The sequence below is a fragment of the Equus caballus genome, chromosome 11 (assembly GCF_041296265.1).
Source record: "Equus caballus isolate H_3958 breed thoroughbred chromosome 11, TB-T2T, whole genome shotgun sequence".
Classification (NCBI taxonomy): domain Eukaryota; kingdom Metazoa; phylum Chordata; class Mammalia; order Perissodactyla; family Equidae; genus Equus; species Equus caballus.
The window spans coordinates 5,513,293-5,530,732 of record NC_091694.1 but is presented as its reverse complement, the minus strand read 5'-3'; the positions used below and the strand labels follow the sequence as shown (position 1 = coordinate 5,530,732).

The 17,440-nt window shown below is 51.1% G+C and overlaps 1 protein-coding gene and 1 long non-coding RNA gene across 6 annotated transcripts in view; both read right to left on the bottom strand.

The window, feature by feature from the left end:
• On the bottom strand, positions 1-1,430 carry LOC138916346 (uncharacterized). Of its 2 annotated transcripts, XR_011423548.1 has the most exons (3): positions 1,293-1,430; positions 975-1,143; positions 1-258 (listed from the first exon to the last, which is right to left on the bottom strand). It is a non-coding gene; the product is annotated as an uncharacterized lncRNA (long non-coding RNA). The 2 variants fall into 2 exon arrangements; XR_011423547.1 differs by having other exon boundaries at positions 1-1,143.
• An 8,261-nt stretch (positions 1,431-9,691) lies between these two features.
• Positions 9,692-17,440, bottom strand: part of MXRA7 (matrix remodeling associated 7) — a 28,728-nt gene continuing 20,979 nt past the window's right edge. The window contains exons 4-5 of one of the 4 annotated variants that reach the window (XM_023651959.2): positions 17,259-17,339; positions 12,893-14,223 (exon numbers count right to left, since the gene is read on the bottom strand). In XM_023651959.2, the coding sequence (XP_023507727.2) occupies positions 17,306-17,339 (34 nt within the window). In that variant the 3' untranslated portion in view covers positions 12,893-14,223; positions 17,259-17,305. Of the gene's footprint in view, positions 10,864-12,892; positions 14,224-15,418; positions 15,485-17,258; positions 17,340-17,440 lie in introns of those variants that run through there. The other 3 variants (XM_023651958.2, XM_023651957.2, XM_023651960.2) reach the window with 3 other exon arrangements.

Genomic DNA, 17,440 nt, shown 5'->3' with positions numbered 1-17,440 from the left:
TCGGGGCTGCAGGATGTTTATTTGGGAAGTGTCCCCAGAAAGCAGGAGTGAAGAAGTAGAGGGTGAGACACTGAGACAGGGAAGGAGGAAAAGCCAGAGAAGGGGCATTGTTGAGCTGGCTGCTCTGTGGGCAACAGGGCTCATGTCTGCTGGGGACCACGCAGGACGGGCCGCAAGGATGGCAGCTGGGGAATTACCCAAGACTCCTGTATCCCAGTGGCTCAGCGTTGCCCCTGCACTTCCAGATTGCCCTAAGGGCTGAGTCCAAAGAGAAGAGAGAATGTGGAACCTACCTGAAGAGGTGTCTGAACACAATGAGGTTACTGGGGCAGCCGGAAGGCAGGGTGTCAACAGGGGGTCCTGGACCGAAGGCGTCCATGGGGCCAACTGTGAGGTTTGGGTGCAGGAAGCATTGCCATCCTCCCAGGACCAGTTCTGCTTCTCCAGCTCTCCTGGTAACTTTAGCTCCCAATTTCCTTTTAGTATGTTCCTCTTTCCCATAAACCCTCCAGAACTGGTTTCTATGACTACTATGAGCTCTAATACAGTGTGTAAGTGAGAAACGATAATTTCAACATTTGTAGAAACGATTTCCTTTGTTTGACCCCATCTTTGGTGTCTGAGATCTATATTATTTGTGGAAAACGAGGCAAGAAGCATCTCATTCTAGCCTCCTGTTACACTTGGTTACCTGCCCATCTCCCCTCTATCAGAGTCCCTGTTCATTTATTAATGGGGTCTCCATTTGCCGTATGGGCTGGGGAGGAGGAGTCGGAAGCAGCAGGTGGCTATAGCATGTCTTCTTGAGAAAGGGCACTTAGTGCTTTTGGGCTGGTCCAAAGGGGTGCGGGGGGTGCAGGAGCCACTGGCTTGACCAGTCCTGCAGTCTCTAACAAGTCACCCTGCTGGGCGGCCCAGAGGGGTCCACGCCCCAGGGCCCCACCACCCCTGGAGGGAGAAGTCCTCTGCAGTACCCTGGGCTGTGGGTCTCTTCTGCGCAGCCCCTCAAGGCTCCTCAGGGCAGAGGCAGTCTAGCTGAGAGCCCCCAGCTCTGCAGCCAGCCTGAGCGGATTCGAATTTCTCCTGCGACTTATTCAGCTGCACCTTGGGCTGGTTAGCCTCTCTATGCCTCAATTTTCTTATCTGTAAAATGCAAATAGTAATTATGGAGGATGCTTTGATGTGTCACCCAGATTCCCCATCAGGAATGAAGGCTTTCCCTCCCCCCACCCCCCGCCCCCACTGTCAGGCCCTGGGTAAGGGGGAGCAGCGTCACTGGAGAGAGCGGGCACCTCCTGTGGCAGCCAGCATCCAACAGCTGATGGACAAGGTGGTATTAAGGCGTGGTCCTCACATCCCATGGGCTCTGAAGGGCTATCCCGCCTTCAAAACTCCCCACGGGGTCTGCTGTGGCCTCTACTGACACTGTGTCACAGACTTCTCTGTTTGTCCAGTCCTGCCCCCGTCCCTCCCTCCCATAGGTGTTGGCCCAGAGCACTCCCTAATAAACTTCTTGCATGCCAATCTCTACTTCAGAGTCGGCTTCCTGGGGACCCAACCTCCCACAGACTGTTTTTCTCATAAGAACTAAATAGCATAGAACATAAAGTTCTTATCACGGAGTCAGGCACCAGCACATAATAAACATTAGTTATGCTACTACACACCCAACGCATGTCTTTTTCTCTCATGGTTACAGATTAAAATAAAAAGCCCGGGGCGGCCTGGTGGTACAGCAGTTAAGTGCACACATTCCGCTTCGGGGGCCTGGGGTTCGCCGGTTCAGATCCTGGGTGCAGACATGGCACCGCTTGGCAAGCCGTGCTGTGGCAGGCGTCCCACATATAAAGTAGAGGAATATGGGCAGGGATGTTAGCTCAGGGCCAGTCTTCCTCAGCAAAAAGAGGAGGATTGGCAGCAGTTAGCTCAGGGCTAATCTTCCTCAAAAAAAAAAAAAAAATCCTCTCAAAAGACCGAAAGAGGCAAGTGCACTATGTGCTCGTGTTGCCATTTTGACTGGAATGCCACAAAACAAAAACAAAAGCAAAGACTACATATAACTAGATACTGCTTTATTGGGGTATAATTCACGTACCACACAATTCATCCATTTGAAGCATACGGTTCAGTGGCCTTTGGTATATTCAGAGTTGTTCAAACATCACCACAATTTTAGAATGCTTTCATCACTTCCCCAAAATACCCTGTACCCATTAGCAGTCACTCCACATTCCCCCCCACCCAACCCCTAGCCCCAGGCAACCACGAATCTACTTTCTGTCAATAAACTTGGCCACTCAGGACATTTCATATGAATGAAATGGTACAATATGTGGTCTTTTGTGACTGGCTGTTTTCACTTAGCTAATACTTTCAAGGTTCATCCATGCTGTAACATGGAACTGCTTCCTTCCTTCTTCTTGCTGAATAATATCCCTTATATGGATATACCACATCTTATTTATTCATTCTTCAGTGGATGGACATTTACTTTGTTTCCACCTTTTAACTAATGCTGCTATGAGCACTCAGATATAAGTTTTCTGTGACATGTTTTTTTTTCCAGCTTTATTGAGATTTAATTGACATATAACATTGTGTAAACTGAAGGTGTACAGAGTGTTGATTTGATACACTTATATATTTCAAAATGATGCCCACCACGGCCTTAGCTAACACCTCTATCATGTCACATAATTACCATTTCTTTTTTGTGGCGACTGTGGACATGTTTTCATTTCACTTGGGTAGACATGATATCGAACCTGAGCTGAGTTGGCTCACCCGTTGCGCAGCAAGCCAATCTCTGACACCGGGTGTGGTGGAAGAAAGTAGGAATTTTATTATTGCTCAGCGCTGAGCAAGGAGAGAGGGCAGATAACGCTGAAATCCCAAACTCCCCGAAAAACTAAAAGGAAGGGTTTTTATTTGGGGTTTTAGGTAGGGGAGGGGGAGCATATGGCCTTGCTGGTCCGAGCTTTCCCACCAGCCTGTCTTTGGCCTTGAGACTACTTGCAGAGAGGAGGAGCCCGTGACCTTGCTGGTCAGCAACTTTCCCACCAGCCTGTGACTCTTTGCGGGGAGGAGATAGTGAATCCAGGCGCTTGTCCTTGGTGGTGTCTGTCTCCGTGGAGGATGGTGGATTCTGGAGCCAGGAAGCCAGGGAGTAAGCAGGGAAAGAGTGCTTTGGTTTTAACCCCATATACACTGGGTTTAATGTGGGGAAACTGCTATCAGTGTCGGTATCAGATACGCAGGAGCAGAACTGCTGAGTCACACAGCAATTCATTGTTCAGTCTTTGGAGGAGCTGCCACTGTTTTCCAAAACAACTGCTCCATTGTCTATTCCCACCAAGAGTGTGAGGGTTCCAACTTCCCCACATCCTCACCAACACTTGTTATTTCTGTCCCTTTTATTTCTGTGGACTGGTTTCTCATTGCGGTTTTGATTTACATTTCATTTGCACATTGAGCATCTTTTCACATGCTTATTGGCCATTTGTATATCTTCACAGAAATGTCTATTCATACCTTCTGCTCCTTTTTAAATTGGGCTATCTTCAATATTTTTTGAGTCTTGTCTTCTTCTTGCATAAAAGGAGAATACATGCCCTTCACAGAGTTGTGATGATTCACGAGAGAATGTTGGCCAGGTACCCAGGGCTCTGCACTTACCGTGCGCTTCCAACAGGCACTGAAACTTCATCTCCCCTTGCCTTGAAAGCAGAAACGAGTGAGTTCGTTCCACATTACATCATCCAGCTTTAGTGCTGTGCATGAAGACGGGCTCAATAGACGTCTGAAAGGATAAATGTGCCAATTCACACCACTCAATATTCAAATTTGAATCCTACTTGCTTTGCTCCCTCGCTTCCATTTCTTTTGTTGAACCTTTCTTCCTGGAACAAGTTTCTTAATTTTATTCCCTTTGCCAGCTGCCTCTCGATTGAAATTTAACTTGCAGGATCATTGAAGCTGATTACAAGAGAACCAAAGACACCACCTAACACAGTTCTGAGGCGAACGTGGTAAACTTCTGAAGGAGGTAAATGACTGACAGTCTGCCAGTATAACCTGTCCCCATTTGGAGAGCTCAACAAAATGTAATTAAAGTACTTAAAGAAGAGAGTAAATGAGATTTTCAAAAAACCCTGATTGCAGACTGACATGTTTAACACGGTTCAGTAAGCCCCATGACCCAGCCTGGTCTGAGGCCTGGCCCCCTTTTCATTTGTCGAGGACCCAGGCCACGGTCAGGCCCAAAGATTCGAGGTTGGTGGGACCCTTCAAGGGGCGTGGAGCCTCCAGCGGGCCGGCTTTGGGCGGTCAATCACTCAGGCCAAGTGGAGAGTCCAGCTGAATTTCACACTTGCTCGGCGCGGTGCTTGGTAGATAAACCCGGGCTGGAGCCCCTGGGGCATAACGTGAAAGGGCACGCACGGCCGCGCGAAGGAGAGGCTCGTTTCGCCTAGCATCTCTTGAAAGTCAGCCCAATCCCAAAGACACCACGGTGAGAAAACGGTGCACGCCGTTGCGCGGGGACACCGGGGACTGTGATAAACAAGGGTGTGTGTGTGTGTGGTGCATTCAGCTGCAGGACAGTGGGCTGAGACCAGGGCCACTCTCGCGAGCAGCTCGAGGCAGGCCTGGGGAGTGTTGGGGGAAAGTGGACATGATGGACTCCTGGGGTGTAGGACCGGCCGGAAGGCGTCCTCTTGTCATGGGGTCTAGCGCGGTGCACTGCTCGGGGGCTGTCCCAGCTTCCAGGGACTGTCGCGATGGGGAACCAGGAGGGACAGCTCGCGGCGGGCACCTGGTGCGGGGACGGATCTCCGGACTTGAGCCAAGACGGGGCTCGGCTCGGGTTCTGAAGCAGGGCCGCCCGCGTCGGGAGAGAGCGGGACCCCAGGCCCCGACCCCCGCGTGAGCGGGACAGGCCAGCCCGCGCTCCTCATTGGACAAAGGCTCTTGTCAGTCACTGAGGAACCGAGCCTGGACGCCACCGGATATCCGAGACTTCCCATCTCGGAGCTAGGCTGGCTCGCCGGCGAGGGGCGGGTGCGGTACCTCCCATCAATCATTCCACATTGTCGCCTTCGCGGAAGATTGGCAGATGCTCGAACCACTGAGACGCCGCGAAGGGATAGTGGCCGTGGAAAGTGATTGGTCCAATCTGAGGGCGGGTGGTTTTTTTTTTTCCCTGTGCGCGGTTCCTCATAGTATGTAAGGTGGAAGATTAACTAACTCTTAAATGGAATTGAGCCGCATGCGACGATCTTTTTTGTTCAGTTAGTATTTTGGCTTTTACTAAGGCTCCTGAATTTGGAAGGCTTTTCTTGGAATTACCTAGATTCTCTACTTAATAAAGCGCTCCCCTTCTCCATGCAGGATCAGGGCTGGACAACGACCAGCGCTGACCCCGAAATCATCGCCAAGATAATCGGAAATGTGTCCTGTTCGGTGAATTTAAGCTAGGACTAAATAAATGGTAGTCAAAAGAAAACAGAAAGAGACAAGAACGGAAAAAAAATGCAAGGAACCCTTAAACATTTGAATGGATGCTTAACCTTTTTCATTATAAGAAAAATGCAAATTGAAACTTGATTGAACATTTCTGATCTGTCGGATTGTCAAAGATCCAAAAATTTGAAAAGGTACTTCGTTATGGACGTTCCAGAAACTGGCTTTCTCCATACGCAGCTGGTGGAGTGCAAATTGGTCTACTCCCCGTGGGGGTAGGATGGGTGAGCAATAAATGACAAAATAACACGTGCGTTTACCTTTGACCCAGCAATTCATTTCTAGGAATCTACTCTGAAAATACACTTCCACAAACAGGAAACAACATGTCCACGAAGTTTTATTTATGGTGGTGTTATCTGAATTAGCAAAAGATAGGAAACAATGCAAATGTCATCAGTAGGGGAATGGCTGAATGCACGAGAGCCCAGCAGGCTTGTGGCATTAGGAGAGGAGGCCAGCAGTATTTTCTATGGAGAGCTCCAGAGGCATTGTAGATGGCCTGCTTGTTGTAGTTACTGCCACTGAGTGGATTCTGACTGCTAGTGACCCTGTGTACAGCAGAGCAGAACACTGCCCAATCCTTTTGGGCCATTCTCTCACTTTCCGGTGCTAGGTCAGGCCATGCTCATAGGGTTTTCAAGGCCAGTTTTTTCGGAAGTGGGTGGCCAGGTCCTTGTTCCTAGTCTGTCTTAGTCTGGAAGCTCCGCTGAAACCTGTCCACCATGGGGGAGCCTGCTGGTATTAGAAATACCAGTGGCATAACTTTTAGCAACATGCAGCTGCCACAGTGTGACAACCGAAACAGGCGGTGTGGTTCCCTAATGGGAAACGAACCCGGGCGAGGTGGTGAGAGCGCTGAATCTTAACCACTAGACCACCCGGGCTGAGTATATAGGCTGCTACCTTTAGCAAAAAAGAAATGCTGAAAGGACAAAACCAAAACTAATAAAAATGGTAGCTCATAAGGGGTAGATGAGGTGGTGGAGAAGAATCTGGTGAAAGCTTTAAGGGGGTAGAAATAGAATAAAAATAAAGCGATAGTAATAATAACAGTAAAAGAAAACAAAAGACAACAAAACAAAACATAAGTCTGTGACAATGGGAATTTGCCAAGCTTGGCCATTGCTCTCCTGGGAACCTGTACTAGACCCGGAAAGGACAGGCGAGCTTGACTGGGTGGGCCTCACATTATTTATACTGGGGCCCACGCTGTAGATGGCGCTAAGGATTTCTGGCACCCTGCCCCTCTCCGGGTATCCTTGAGGCTGTGAGGTGGGGAGAAAGGAAACGATTTTAGCTGCTTCAAGGTAACACAAACTTCCCCTCCTACACTGAAAAGTAGAGAAAGGACGTGGATCCCAGATAGGGAGGATGACGAGGCCGAATGATGACTGTGGGTCTTTCCATGCCCTGGCAACCCTGCAGATGTGGCTCAGATAGAGGCGGGACCTGATTCCACATAAATGATGCTGTGGCCTTCCAAAGGCATGAGGCCTGGTCTGCCTAGAGCGAGCCATGCTTACGCTTGAAATCGTCTAGACCCAGAGAGCTGCCCAGAAGATAAACTTGGGTTTTGTCAAATGATGAGTACGGGGAGGTCCTTTGGACAAATGTATTTTCTTATAATCAAATTGGGAAGAACAAAGCAACCTCAAAGTGATTGTTCTTAGGAAAACTATTACATTTGCAGATTTGAAAAAAAATTGAAAACGAGTACAAATCATCCAAAGGGGTGGAGGGAAGCTGTGTGCTCAGGGAGTTCTCAGCAAGTTTGCCCCCAGTTGTAGGCACTCTTAAAGCTGCTTAGATCGCACGTTTTCTTCAACATGGCTGCTGGAAAAGGCAATTACCTTCAGGACAGGAAGTGAATAGACACCTAATTTTGTCCCAGTGAGGGAGGTTACGATAGACACCTTGAGGGAAGGAGGCCCTGAAACTTCTAGCAAGCAGAATTCGGTAAGTAAAAATGAACTGTTTGTGGTCGTGATCTTTAACCCATTGCAGGTGTGTGATGGGTGACAAGCCACTGCTATTTGTGTCACACGGGCAGGCCAGCCTGTGAGCAGGGCTCCAGAGCAAGGTGGTGGGAGGGGTGCAGGGGAGGCCCTGAGAGGCTTGGAGACCCATTCTCATTGCTGGGCGGAGACTCTGAGCTCCTGAAAATCTCTCACCTCCCAACCGCCAGCCCCAAAGAGAGTTCCGTTGAGACTGGCTTCCGTGGGGCCCTGGGGCTCTGGGCCCTGCGAGGCAGGCACACACTGGTGGTGTCCTGCCAGGGCCTGTCTTGGAGAGGCCTTCCCTCTGTGTTTGCTCGCTCCCTGCTGCCCTGGTGTTTCTTTCTCCACCACCCTACTCGTTTCAGGGGCCTGAATGGCATTGGTCTTTCTTCCTCCCAACACTTGTGAACTTGTGAACCAACAGAGTATTTCCTCTTGGTTTCAGCTTGGGTGGATGTTATCTTTCGGTTGTGTGCTAAGTTCTTGCGTTGACTCTGGGAGACTTCTAAGAACGGGTTCTGAATCTGCAGGTACATTTTTTCAAAGGCACATTGATTTTCTTGACCACTAGCAATACTGATATCTGGTGGGACATACGGGTGTCAGTTTGAAATGGGTTTTGTTTTAAGAGGACTCTTCTGGCCACAAATAGATTCAAAGGTGTCCCAGTGAGGCAGATGAGGTGACAGAAGAGTTATAAACAGAAGCCGGTGCTTATCTGGAAATGGCGTCAGAGCCACCCAAGTCGCGGTGAGCCAGCACTGCTTCTGTGAAGCATCAGAGGCCCGGGCAACAGACCCACCTCCCAGGAGGAATGTCGAGTATGCCAGGCACTTCAGGCAAGCACTTCAAATCCCCACCAGGTGACAGAGTGGTCCTGGTGTCTACCCAATACCCATCCCTCCTGCCCCTTCCTCACAGAACCCTGATGAGGCCCGTTACCCCCTCCTCTGGTTGGCCACGTGTTCAGGGGATGCTGGCCCCAGCTCCAAGCATCTCAGCCAACCATAGTGGTCCCATCTCCTTGCTAGTGGTTGGTGAGGCATGGACACAGGACAAAGTCTGGCCAATTGGGACCTGATAGGAGGTAGGAAGAGTGTATCTGAAGAGGTTCCCTCACTCCTGGAGACACAGCAAGAGATGGCCCTTTTCCTGCGTCTGGATGTGACACCTGAACTCCTGCAGCCATCTTGCGACCATGAGCTAGTCTGCGACAAAAGCCTGCAATGTGAGGGAGACAGAGCTAAAATTGCAGCTTGGGCCCTGACTCTTCTGGGCCTGCAGCCATTCTGCATTTGGACTCCTCGTGTCACCTCGCCCTCCTCTTGTTTAAGACAGTTGAGTTGGAGTTTTCTGTTCTTTGCAGTCGGAACATCTTAGCTGACCCAAGTATATGAAAGTTCCTTCAGCTGACCTTTCCCATAGCTGTGAGGATTTTGACTCGAGCATCCACCCACGAGTCATCCTGTTTGGTATAATCAGAGAAGGACTCGAGGAAGGAGAGGAGGAAAGGGAAATAAAGGGCAGGCAGTGCAAGCTCTGCAGTGCAGCCCGGGAGAGACGCCCTGCCTGCAGACGTGCACTTAGGGGACAGGGAGAGAAAACGACACAAGGGGGTCCCTGGGACCTGAGAAAGGGGACAATTTTTTCTTTTGAAAGATTGGCCTTGAGCTAACATCTGTTGCCAGTTCTCCTCTTTCTTTTTTCTTCTCCGCAAAGCCCTGGGGTACACAGCTGTATATTCTAGTTGTAGGTCCTTCTGGCTGTGCTATGTGGGACGCCGCCTCAGCGTGGCCTGATGAGCAGTGCTAGGTCTGTGCCCAGGATCCAAACCAGCGACACCCTGGGCCACGGAAGCAGAGAGCACGTGAACTTAACCACTTGGCCACGGGGTGGGCCCCAGACAATTCTTAAATCATAAAAATTTTTCAAAACTGTGACAAAAAAGATAAAAAATAACTTGGAAAAAAGCACTGACATTTGGATATAGCAACAGACACAGGGAGCAGACCCTCCTGCTGTGCGGTTCAGCAAAGAAGCAAAAGGAATCACAATGACAACAGGGAGGGGGCCAGAAAATTCTAGCAAGCAGGAGATGATGAAAGAAGGTTCACTCTTTCCCCAGGATAATTTCCGCCTTGAGGTGCACAAAATGCCACTGCTTCTCTTAATTAAGTGTGTTGATTTAGTTTTATTTCAGCAAATAAAATGTATTTAGAAGAACTTCATGGGTTCTCTCTTTTGCATACCCTCCCTAACTCGGCTTGCTATGAACTTTTCTGCCAATGGGCTGAGTAGAAGCAGGACCTGTGTGCACGGAGGAACCACTGTTATTTCCGTCATCATGCATTCACTGACGCACAGGAATTTATGGGTCTCTGAAGGAGCCCAGACACTATCCTGTGAGCTCATCGTGCTGTTTTACTGAATGCTGTCTGGTGAGGTTCTCTTTCTTGCACATGTCCCTGTCTTCTCTAAAGGATGCTAATCTCTCTAAAGGTAGGGATCGTGTCGCATAGCGTATCTTGTCTATCGACAGTGTCTAGCATAGTTCTAGATGCGTTGTAAGCTCTCATGTAAGTCTTTAATTATATGTAGTGTAAGTCTCATGCTTAAATGAGAGAAACTCTTAGAAGGTCTTAACTCTGATCCTATTGTTTTGTTCCAGAACGGAAAGTGAGTGTTGAGTTAGACTTTTTGCTAAGAGATGTTCCCCTACTGCTTGCTTCCATACAGCTACAGAAGCTTCCAGAAGTCCTTCTAAGGCAGAGTGAGAGTGTAGCGTTATTAGCCTGGACACGCAGGCAGCAGGCCCTGATGCTCATCGTCCCCGTAGCACCCCTGAATCCTTTCCCTACCCGGTGCTGGGGGGCTGAGCATTCCAGTGGCCCTCGGGGCTGCTGCCTGCCCTGGCTCTGCACAGAAGATTTAACCTGGATCAGAAGACAGCCTCGGAGGGTCACCTGTGTGACAGTGCACCCTCACCAGCAGCAGAAGCCAAAGGAGTCCAGGATTTTCTCCTCTGAAGACGACAATTCTGAATCCTGTAAAATGATATATAAATTGAAAGGCCAGAGCAAATCCGTATATAATATACATCTGCATCTACGTATCTAAGATAGAATGAAGCCTACAAAAGTCTGAAAGTCACAGGGGCTCGGGCCGCGGGTCGCGCGTCAGGGCGGAGTCCCGGGTCAGCAGTCGGCGCGTCTTGCCGGGCCGGGCAGCCTACATGTCATACAGTCTGAGCTGCTCCTGCATGTCGCCGTCGGACATCTCGCCGAACGTCTCCTTGTTGTCCTTCATGAGCTGGAAGATGGCTGCCAGCTGTTCCTTCTGAACTCTGTTGAGAAGAAAGGATAAAGAGGAAGAAGATGCTCCCCACCCAAAGTAGGGAGAGAGACCACGCATCCATAGGGCTGGGACACCCCTCCCGCCTGTGTGACTGCGTTCGCTCTCCAGACTAAGAAGGAAGTCAAACTAAAAGGAAACCCACGCAAAACACGGGAGCTGGTTTGGTCTAACAAATACAATGTGAGGGTTCTGAAAACCTGGGTTTGCTCTGGAGATGAGGGACCCCCAGTCATCACTCAGGTTCTCAGTGCTTCAATTTCCCCTCGGGCCTCCTTTTAATGTTTTTTTAATTTTTATTTTTTAAAGATTGGCACCTGAGCTAATATCTGTTGCCAATCTTTTCCTTCTTCTTCTCCCCAAAGCCCCCCAGTACATAGTTGCATATTCTAGTTGCAGGTCCCTCTAGTTGTGGCATGTGGGACACCGCCTCAGCATGGCCTGATGAGCGGTGCCATATCCACGCCCAGGATCTGAACTGGCGAAGCCTTGGGCCGCTGAAGCGGAGCACGCGAATTTAACCACTCTGCCACGGGGCCGTCCCAACCTCCTTGTAATGTTGACCGCACGTCTCACAGTGAGGTAACGAAGAAGATGTGTTCTGCTCAGTGGCTGGAGAGCCTCTGAAGGAATGTTGGAAACAGCCTTGGTTCAGAGGATGAGCAAAAAGTGAAGGAAGGAAAACCATTGTAGGCTGGGAAATGGGAGCATACAGATGTGTAAGCAGCATGCTTGGCCAAGGGGCAAGGGTGGGCATGGGGTTTCGCTGCCCAGAGGGAGGGGCGCCTTTTTCTAACTTGCACAAGGACGCCTTATGGCCAGCGAGGGCCCTGCCCCTCCCACCAGGGAACAGGCCTGGCTGGAGATCGGCTTTATGTTTATTACACACAAGCTGGGCAGCTGGCAGTGATGTTCTGTTATCTTTATGAGGCTCCGCCACACCATCCGACTGGCACAGGACCACTCCCATGAGCGCAAACATGAAAGCGAGGGGTGAAGCTCTGCAGTGGAAACCAGGGCACAGTTAGGCCCTGTTTGTTCTGCTCTGGTGCTGTGCTGTGACATGGCTGGGCACGGCGCGCTGGCACCGTCTCACGATTCTGGTGAGGCTTCTGCGGCCCCTCGCTCCACACCACACCACCCGCTTGGCCCGGGCCCCCTTCAGAGGATGTAAACCAAAGGGCAGCGTCGGCCCTCTCAGCCCCTGCCTGCAGCTGGCTCTGCTAAAGTCAGTGCAGGTCCAGCATAGCGGGCGGGCCTTGAGCACAGCGCCCAGCCACCGTGGCCCTGCTGGGCCAGCACCCCAACACTGCCGGGGGGGGGTCCCAATGTCTGGTCTTACACTTGTCCTAACGTATTTCTTCTGCACTAACCCCGCATCTCCCACCCAGCAGTTGGTTTTCTGACTAGAGCAGGATCTAGGAGCTGAAATACCAAAGTCCCAGATCCCAGCCTCTCTCCATCACCCTGGGAGAGTGATTTCTGCAGTCTGTTTTCCTGTCTGGAGGAGAAGGAACCTACGATAAGTACTCTGAACTCTACTGCCCGAAGAAACTACGGGGAATTCAAAGGGTGTGCGTTTAGCTCCTTGGGTGGAACCACCATCCAGATGTACCTGTGGGCACCCAGAGGGAACACAAATTCTCTCCTGTGTTTTTTTGGTTTTTTTTGCTGAGGAAGATTTGTCCTGAGCTAACATCTGTGCCTATCCTCCTCAATTTTGTATGCGGGATGTCGCCAAACCATGGCTGACGAGTGGTGTAGGTCCGCACCTGGGATCCAAACCTGCAAACCTGGGCCACCAAAGTGGAGTGTGCCAAACTTAACCACTACGCCACTGGGCTGGCCCCTCTCCTGTGTTTTTGATGGCTGTGGTGCTTGCATATTTTTAACAGGATAGACGTATGACTTCATACTCTGCTGGAGAGTAACAGGCATCAAAATGAGAGCGAGCTCACAAAAATGGGTCCAAGGGAGGTTATTCTTTTAAAACAAAGCAAAACTGAAAAAACACACAGTAATCAAGATCAGCTACTCAAAGTTTATTGGACTGAACAAAAAGGCTGACACACAGATCCCAGCCCAGGAGCACGGGAGGCTCGGAGCCTACGAGCCACGTTCAGAGAGTTTCCAGATGAACTTAGATAACTAGCCTGGAGGGAGTCACCTCCTATTGTATCAATGAGATCCCAGCGTGGAGGACATTACTATTGCTGTGTGGGGACACCTGGCTCACAGAATGCATCTATTTGTCACGGAGCTCCGTGTGCCTGTTCCTTCACTGCCTGCTCTGCCCTAAGTCCCTGAACCTAGGGTATTAGGCCCAGAGGAGAAGGTCACTGGAAACGAACTGCCCTAGGGGTTGACCTTGGACATTTCTCAGCCTTCCATTAAATGGAAAAAAATTTCTATAAACTTATTGCTTAAAAAAAAATGTTTTCATCAACACATCTAAAAACTGCAGATTAGTTTGGTATAGTATAAATATTGTCAAATATAAAATTCCAAGAAACAAATCTGGGACTGATTTGATTATCTGGTGAGGTTCTAACTCATCTATGAATCCTTCTAGGAGAAGGCGTTGTCAAGAAATCTATTTTAAGCGAACACTATTATTATTGCTTCTGCCAAAGCGAAGGTGGAGATTCGGCTGAGCTGGTAAGAACATGGGTGAAAAGGCCTCTTAGCAACAAGAGGGCCGGATTCGAGTCTCCCCTAAGTGAGAGACAAGGACAATGGGAATCGATAGCTGGCACTGGTCCTTTGCGCCCGTCATCAATATGGCGTCTCTCCCCCGACACCCGAGCCAGCCAGAGAGAGGGGGGAGTGAGCCCCAAGGGAAAGGAGGGCCGTCGACCCGGCCTGACCCAGCTAGTGAGCACACGCAGCTCCATCTCATTTGCCCATCGCACCTCACAGTCTTTCACGGTTTGGCTTCAGTGAACGAAAAAGCAGGAGGGCTGGAATGAAACTATACTGATTTTAAATGAGGAAGTTGCTGACAATGGCCATACCTCAGGTGTGAAGGGTGTGTGGGGAGCAAGGTTGAGTGATAAGAAAAATCGAAGTCCAGGATGTGAGATCAAACTCTTACAACCCTTCAGCTTAACAAAGCAATCCACACAACGGGGAACACCTTACACTGGGGGCGCCAAGGCCATTCCTGGGTCGTCCCAGCCAAGGGCAAAGCCCTACTGAGGGTCTATGTCCCAGTGGACTTATGGAGGCAAGACGCGCCCCGGAGCCCGCATGGCTCCTCTCTGGGGGTTTCCGTTTTATCTCTCAAGCTTTTAAGATGCCCAAAGGAAAAGCCTTGGGAGGAGGCTAAGGACAACTTCATTAGTCTTCAGTTCTGTAAAGAGAAATGGGGAGAAAAGAGAATTTATTTCACTCGTTCCGTCTTACTAGGACCACGGGAGAGGAAAGGGGGATACGGGGCTGAGGAAGGAGAATGTTCGGGATTGCAGAAGCCGGCTGGATGCCGCTTTCTGAGACACACAAGGGGCAGCGTGTGTCTCATCACCTGCAGCAGGATAGTCCATTCCACCAGCCTGCCAGGACCCAGACGGGCCCTCTATGGCCGCCCCTTCCCTGCCCGCGAGGCATATAGATGGCAGGTCAGGTCCCACGTTAGGTAGTTGGGCAGGTTAGATGCTACACTTAGGTAGTTAGGCTGGTCAGATACTGGACGCTTCTGGTCTTTGACAGTGTGGCTGCTCTGTGGCCCCGTCACCCTAGATTATTTCCTATTTCCGCTGGCTGGGTTTTGTCCCTTCCGGCACCCAAGGATGCGTGCTCCCTCAGATGAGGCGAACGCCACGCCCACCTTTCCTAAAGGACACACAGAAGCACACAGCCGCGCGGAGGGAGCCACGGGATTTGATTTTGTCCCTCTGGCGCCCTCTTCTGGAAGTCAGAGTCAGCGCGGATTTCTGGAAATTCTAGTGGCTCGTTCACGGACACATCAGGCGGCAGAAATCAGGAGAATACCCCACAGCCAGGGCTCGTCCACCTCCTCACACTCGCCCATTATGCCATATAAAACCCCTTCCACTAGACTCATGTCCACTTCCAGAAAGGTCAGCACAGCCCCAGAGACCGTCAGAATGGAGTGGGTGCTGGGGTCCCGGGGCCTCATCTATCAGAGCCAGCCTGATCTACAACCTGGGTTCCACTCTTCCCCTAGAGCAGAAGGTGGGAATAACGGATGGTGGACAAGGAGAGGAGTGGACAGTGGCGCTTCTCCTTTTCTCTGCTGACGTAGAAGGCAGCCGAGCTCTCTAGCTTCACCTGCTCTGGGGTGAGGGGGACAGCATCTCGCTGGGGTGAGCAGTCACGAGCCTGCAAGCACACCGTCTCAGCGACACTCTGATGATGTGGCATCTCCCAGGGGAGCTGCAGTGGGAACCCGAGGACTGCCCCCGCCAGGTAGAGGCAATGCCAAGGATGCCCGTGAGCCAGGCCCCAGGGGAGGCCCAGGGGGAAGTGGGCAGACAAGGACAAAGCCGGGTCTTTCTGAAGCAGCAGCTGCCTCTGGATTTACAAACCTCAGCATTTTCTGCCCCCAGTGCGGAAGGAGTCCGATCTGTGAGCAGTTCCAAGGATGGGAGTGCCTGATTAAACACATGGAGGAACAAATTTGGGGTCTCTTGCTTTCAGTCCTGCTTCCTACATGCCATGCCCTGGTAACTTGTAAACTGAGGCTTCTGGGGACTGCTGGATCATGCGAATGCTAAATATTTAGGCTCTCGATCCTGCTGCATCGGCTGAGTTAATATATTTAAAGTCAGGGACTTGTAGCTTTTATTTGTTAACTAGCTGGAAACTTGGCTAGTACCCTGAGTGCCAGGAAAGGAATTAGAAACAGCCAGAGTTGGTTGGGAAGAATCGGACAGGCAAAGAAGAGAGCATACTTTTCACCGGCCTGTGCTTTTAGTGGTTTGACAGTAATATACATGTTATTTTTCATTCTGATGATTCCAGGGCAGTTTCCTGGACTCAGCTGGGACCAGAACTGTCTTACACCTGTCAGCTCTGCTGGTCCCCATGGGAACTATCGTGCTGTAGATGAAAAGACAAAGCCAAACTTCCCAGCCTCTGCAACCCCAAGCATCGCCATGTGAGGAACAGAGGCAGCCACAGGAGGGGTGGGCATCAAGAGGCCCCATGCAGCGCCACGTGGGCTCACCACATGCAGGGGCAGGAGGGAGCAAGCAGATGGCACAGGCAGACACGTCAGATGCCATGGGGAGCATGCTGGGCAGGGGCAGTAATGAAAATGAACGTGAACTCCAGCCCCACCCTGTGAGGACCGCGTTCAAAGGCCTTGAAGCCCACCAGTCCTTCCTCAACTCGGGGCACCCCAGTGATAACCACAGCCTGCAGACGAGGCGGTGAGAACCCCTCCTTCACCCCAGGAGCAGCACTCTGGCCCAGTCTTGACCCCATGGAATAGCAAAGTGTGGATCAGTGGTCTAGACACCCCCAAAGATCTCGTATGGAAAGACCCTCTTGGGCAATGCAGAGTCTGCTGTCTGAACACAACGGAAAAGGGACTTTCCGCCCACATTCTCGAGGTCCCAGCTCTGAACCCAGCGGCAGTAGCAGCCTGACCCCCGGCCCAAGGCCTGGCATCTAGCCCACTGACTGGTCTTTCTTCTGATGGTCGCTCAAACCTGCAGTGCACACCTACCTGAGCACGCAGACTAAGCCAGGGTCCTGGCCACAGCCTCTGTCCACAGGGACCTTTGCGGGACCACAGGTGTGTCAAGCCCTCTCTAACCTTAAATTAGGGGCTGTAAACTTTTTCTGTAAAGGGCCAGATGATGACTCTTTTAAGCTTTGCGGTCCATGAGTCTTGGTTGCAACTACTCACGTGACCACTGCAGTGTGAAAGCAGCCACAGACCACAGGGAAAGGAAGGAGCGCAGCCATGTTCCTATCACACTGGACTAAAAACCCGCCTATCCCACAAACTGGGGGCACAGGGTTTCTGCCGTGCACTGTTCTACAAGCTGCGTCACCTTTGTAGGACAGGACTAAAGCTGCAGGGGTGACACAGTGTGCGTTTCCTCAGCCCCCGCGGTCCCGGGGAAGACAGTTCTCCGCCAGCCTCACAAGGGGGCGCTAGCGCCCCACCAGCTGGCCCTTCAGGCCCAGCAGGGACTTGGGTTAACTCGGCCTCCAGGACCTCGCAGCCCTGGGAAGGAGGCCTGTTGGCCCAGTGATCTGTGCTGGAGGAGGAGTCGGCTCGGGTGCCCAGAAACGTGTTAATTGGTTATGAAGGTGGTGGAGGAGCAGAGGTTTAGACCACGTCAGTCGCGTTGGGGGCACATTAACAGACAGGATGAGGGAAGCATCACTGGTCTAAGAAGTCAGTCTCCTTACCAAAAGGATTTGCAAGAATATTTGAGGCTCAGGACCTAAGGAACTTGCTACAGGGAAGTGAGGTCAGAGGTCAGCTCAATCCTGAAATATAAAGGCAGCAAACCGGGTCATGCCCAGAGGCAGCGACGTTAGCACCGAGGCGTGGGGACCTGCCACCCCTCTGCCCCCAGGTGAAGGGCCTT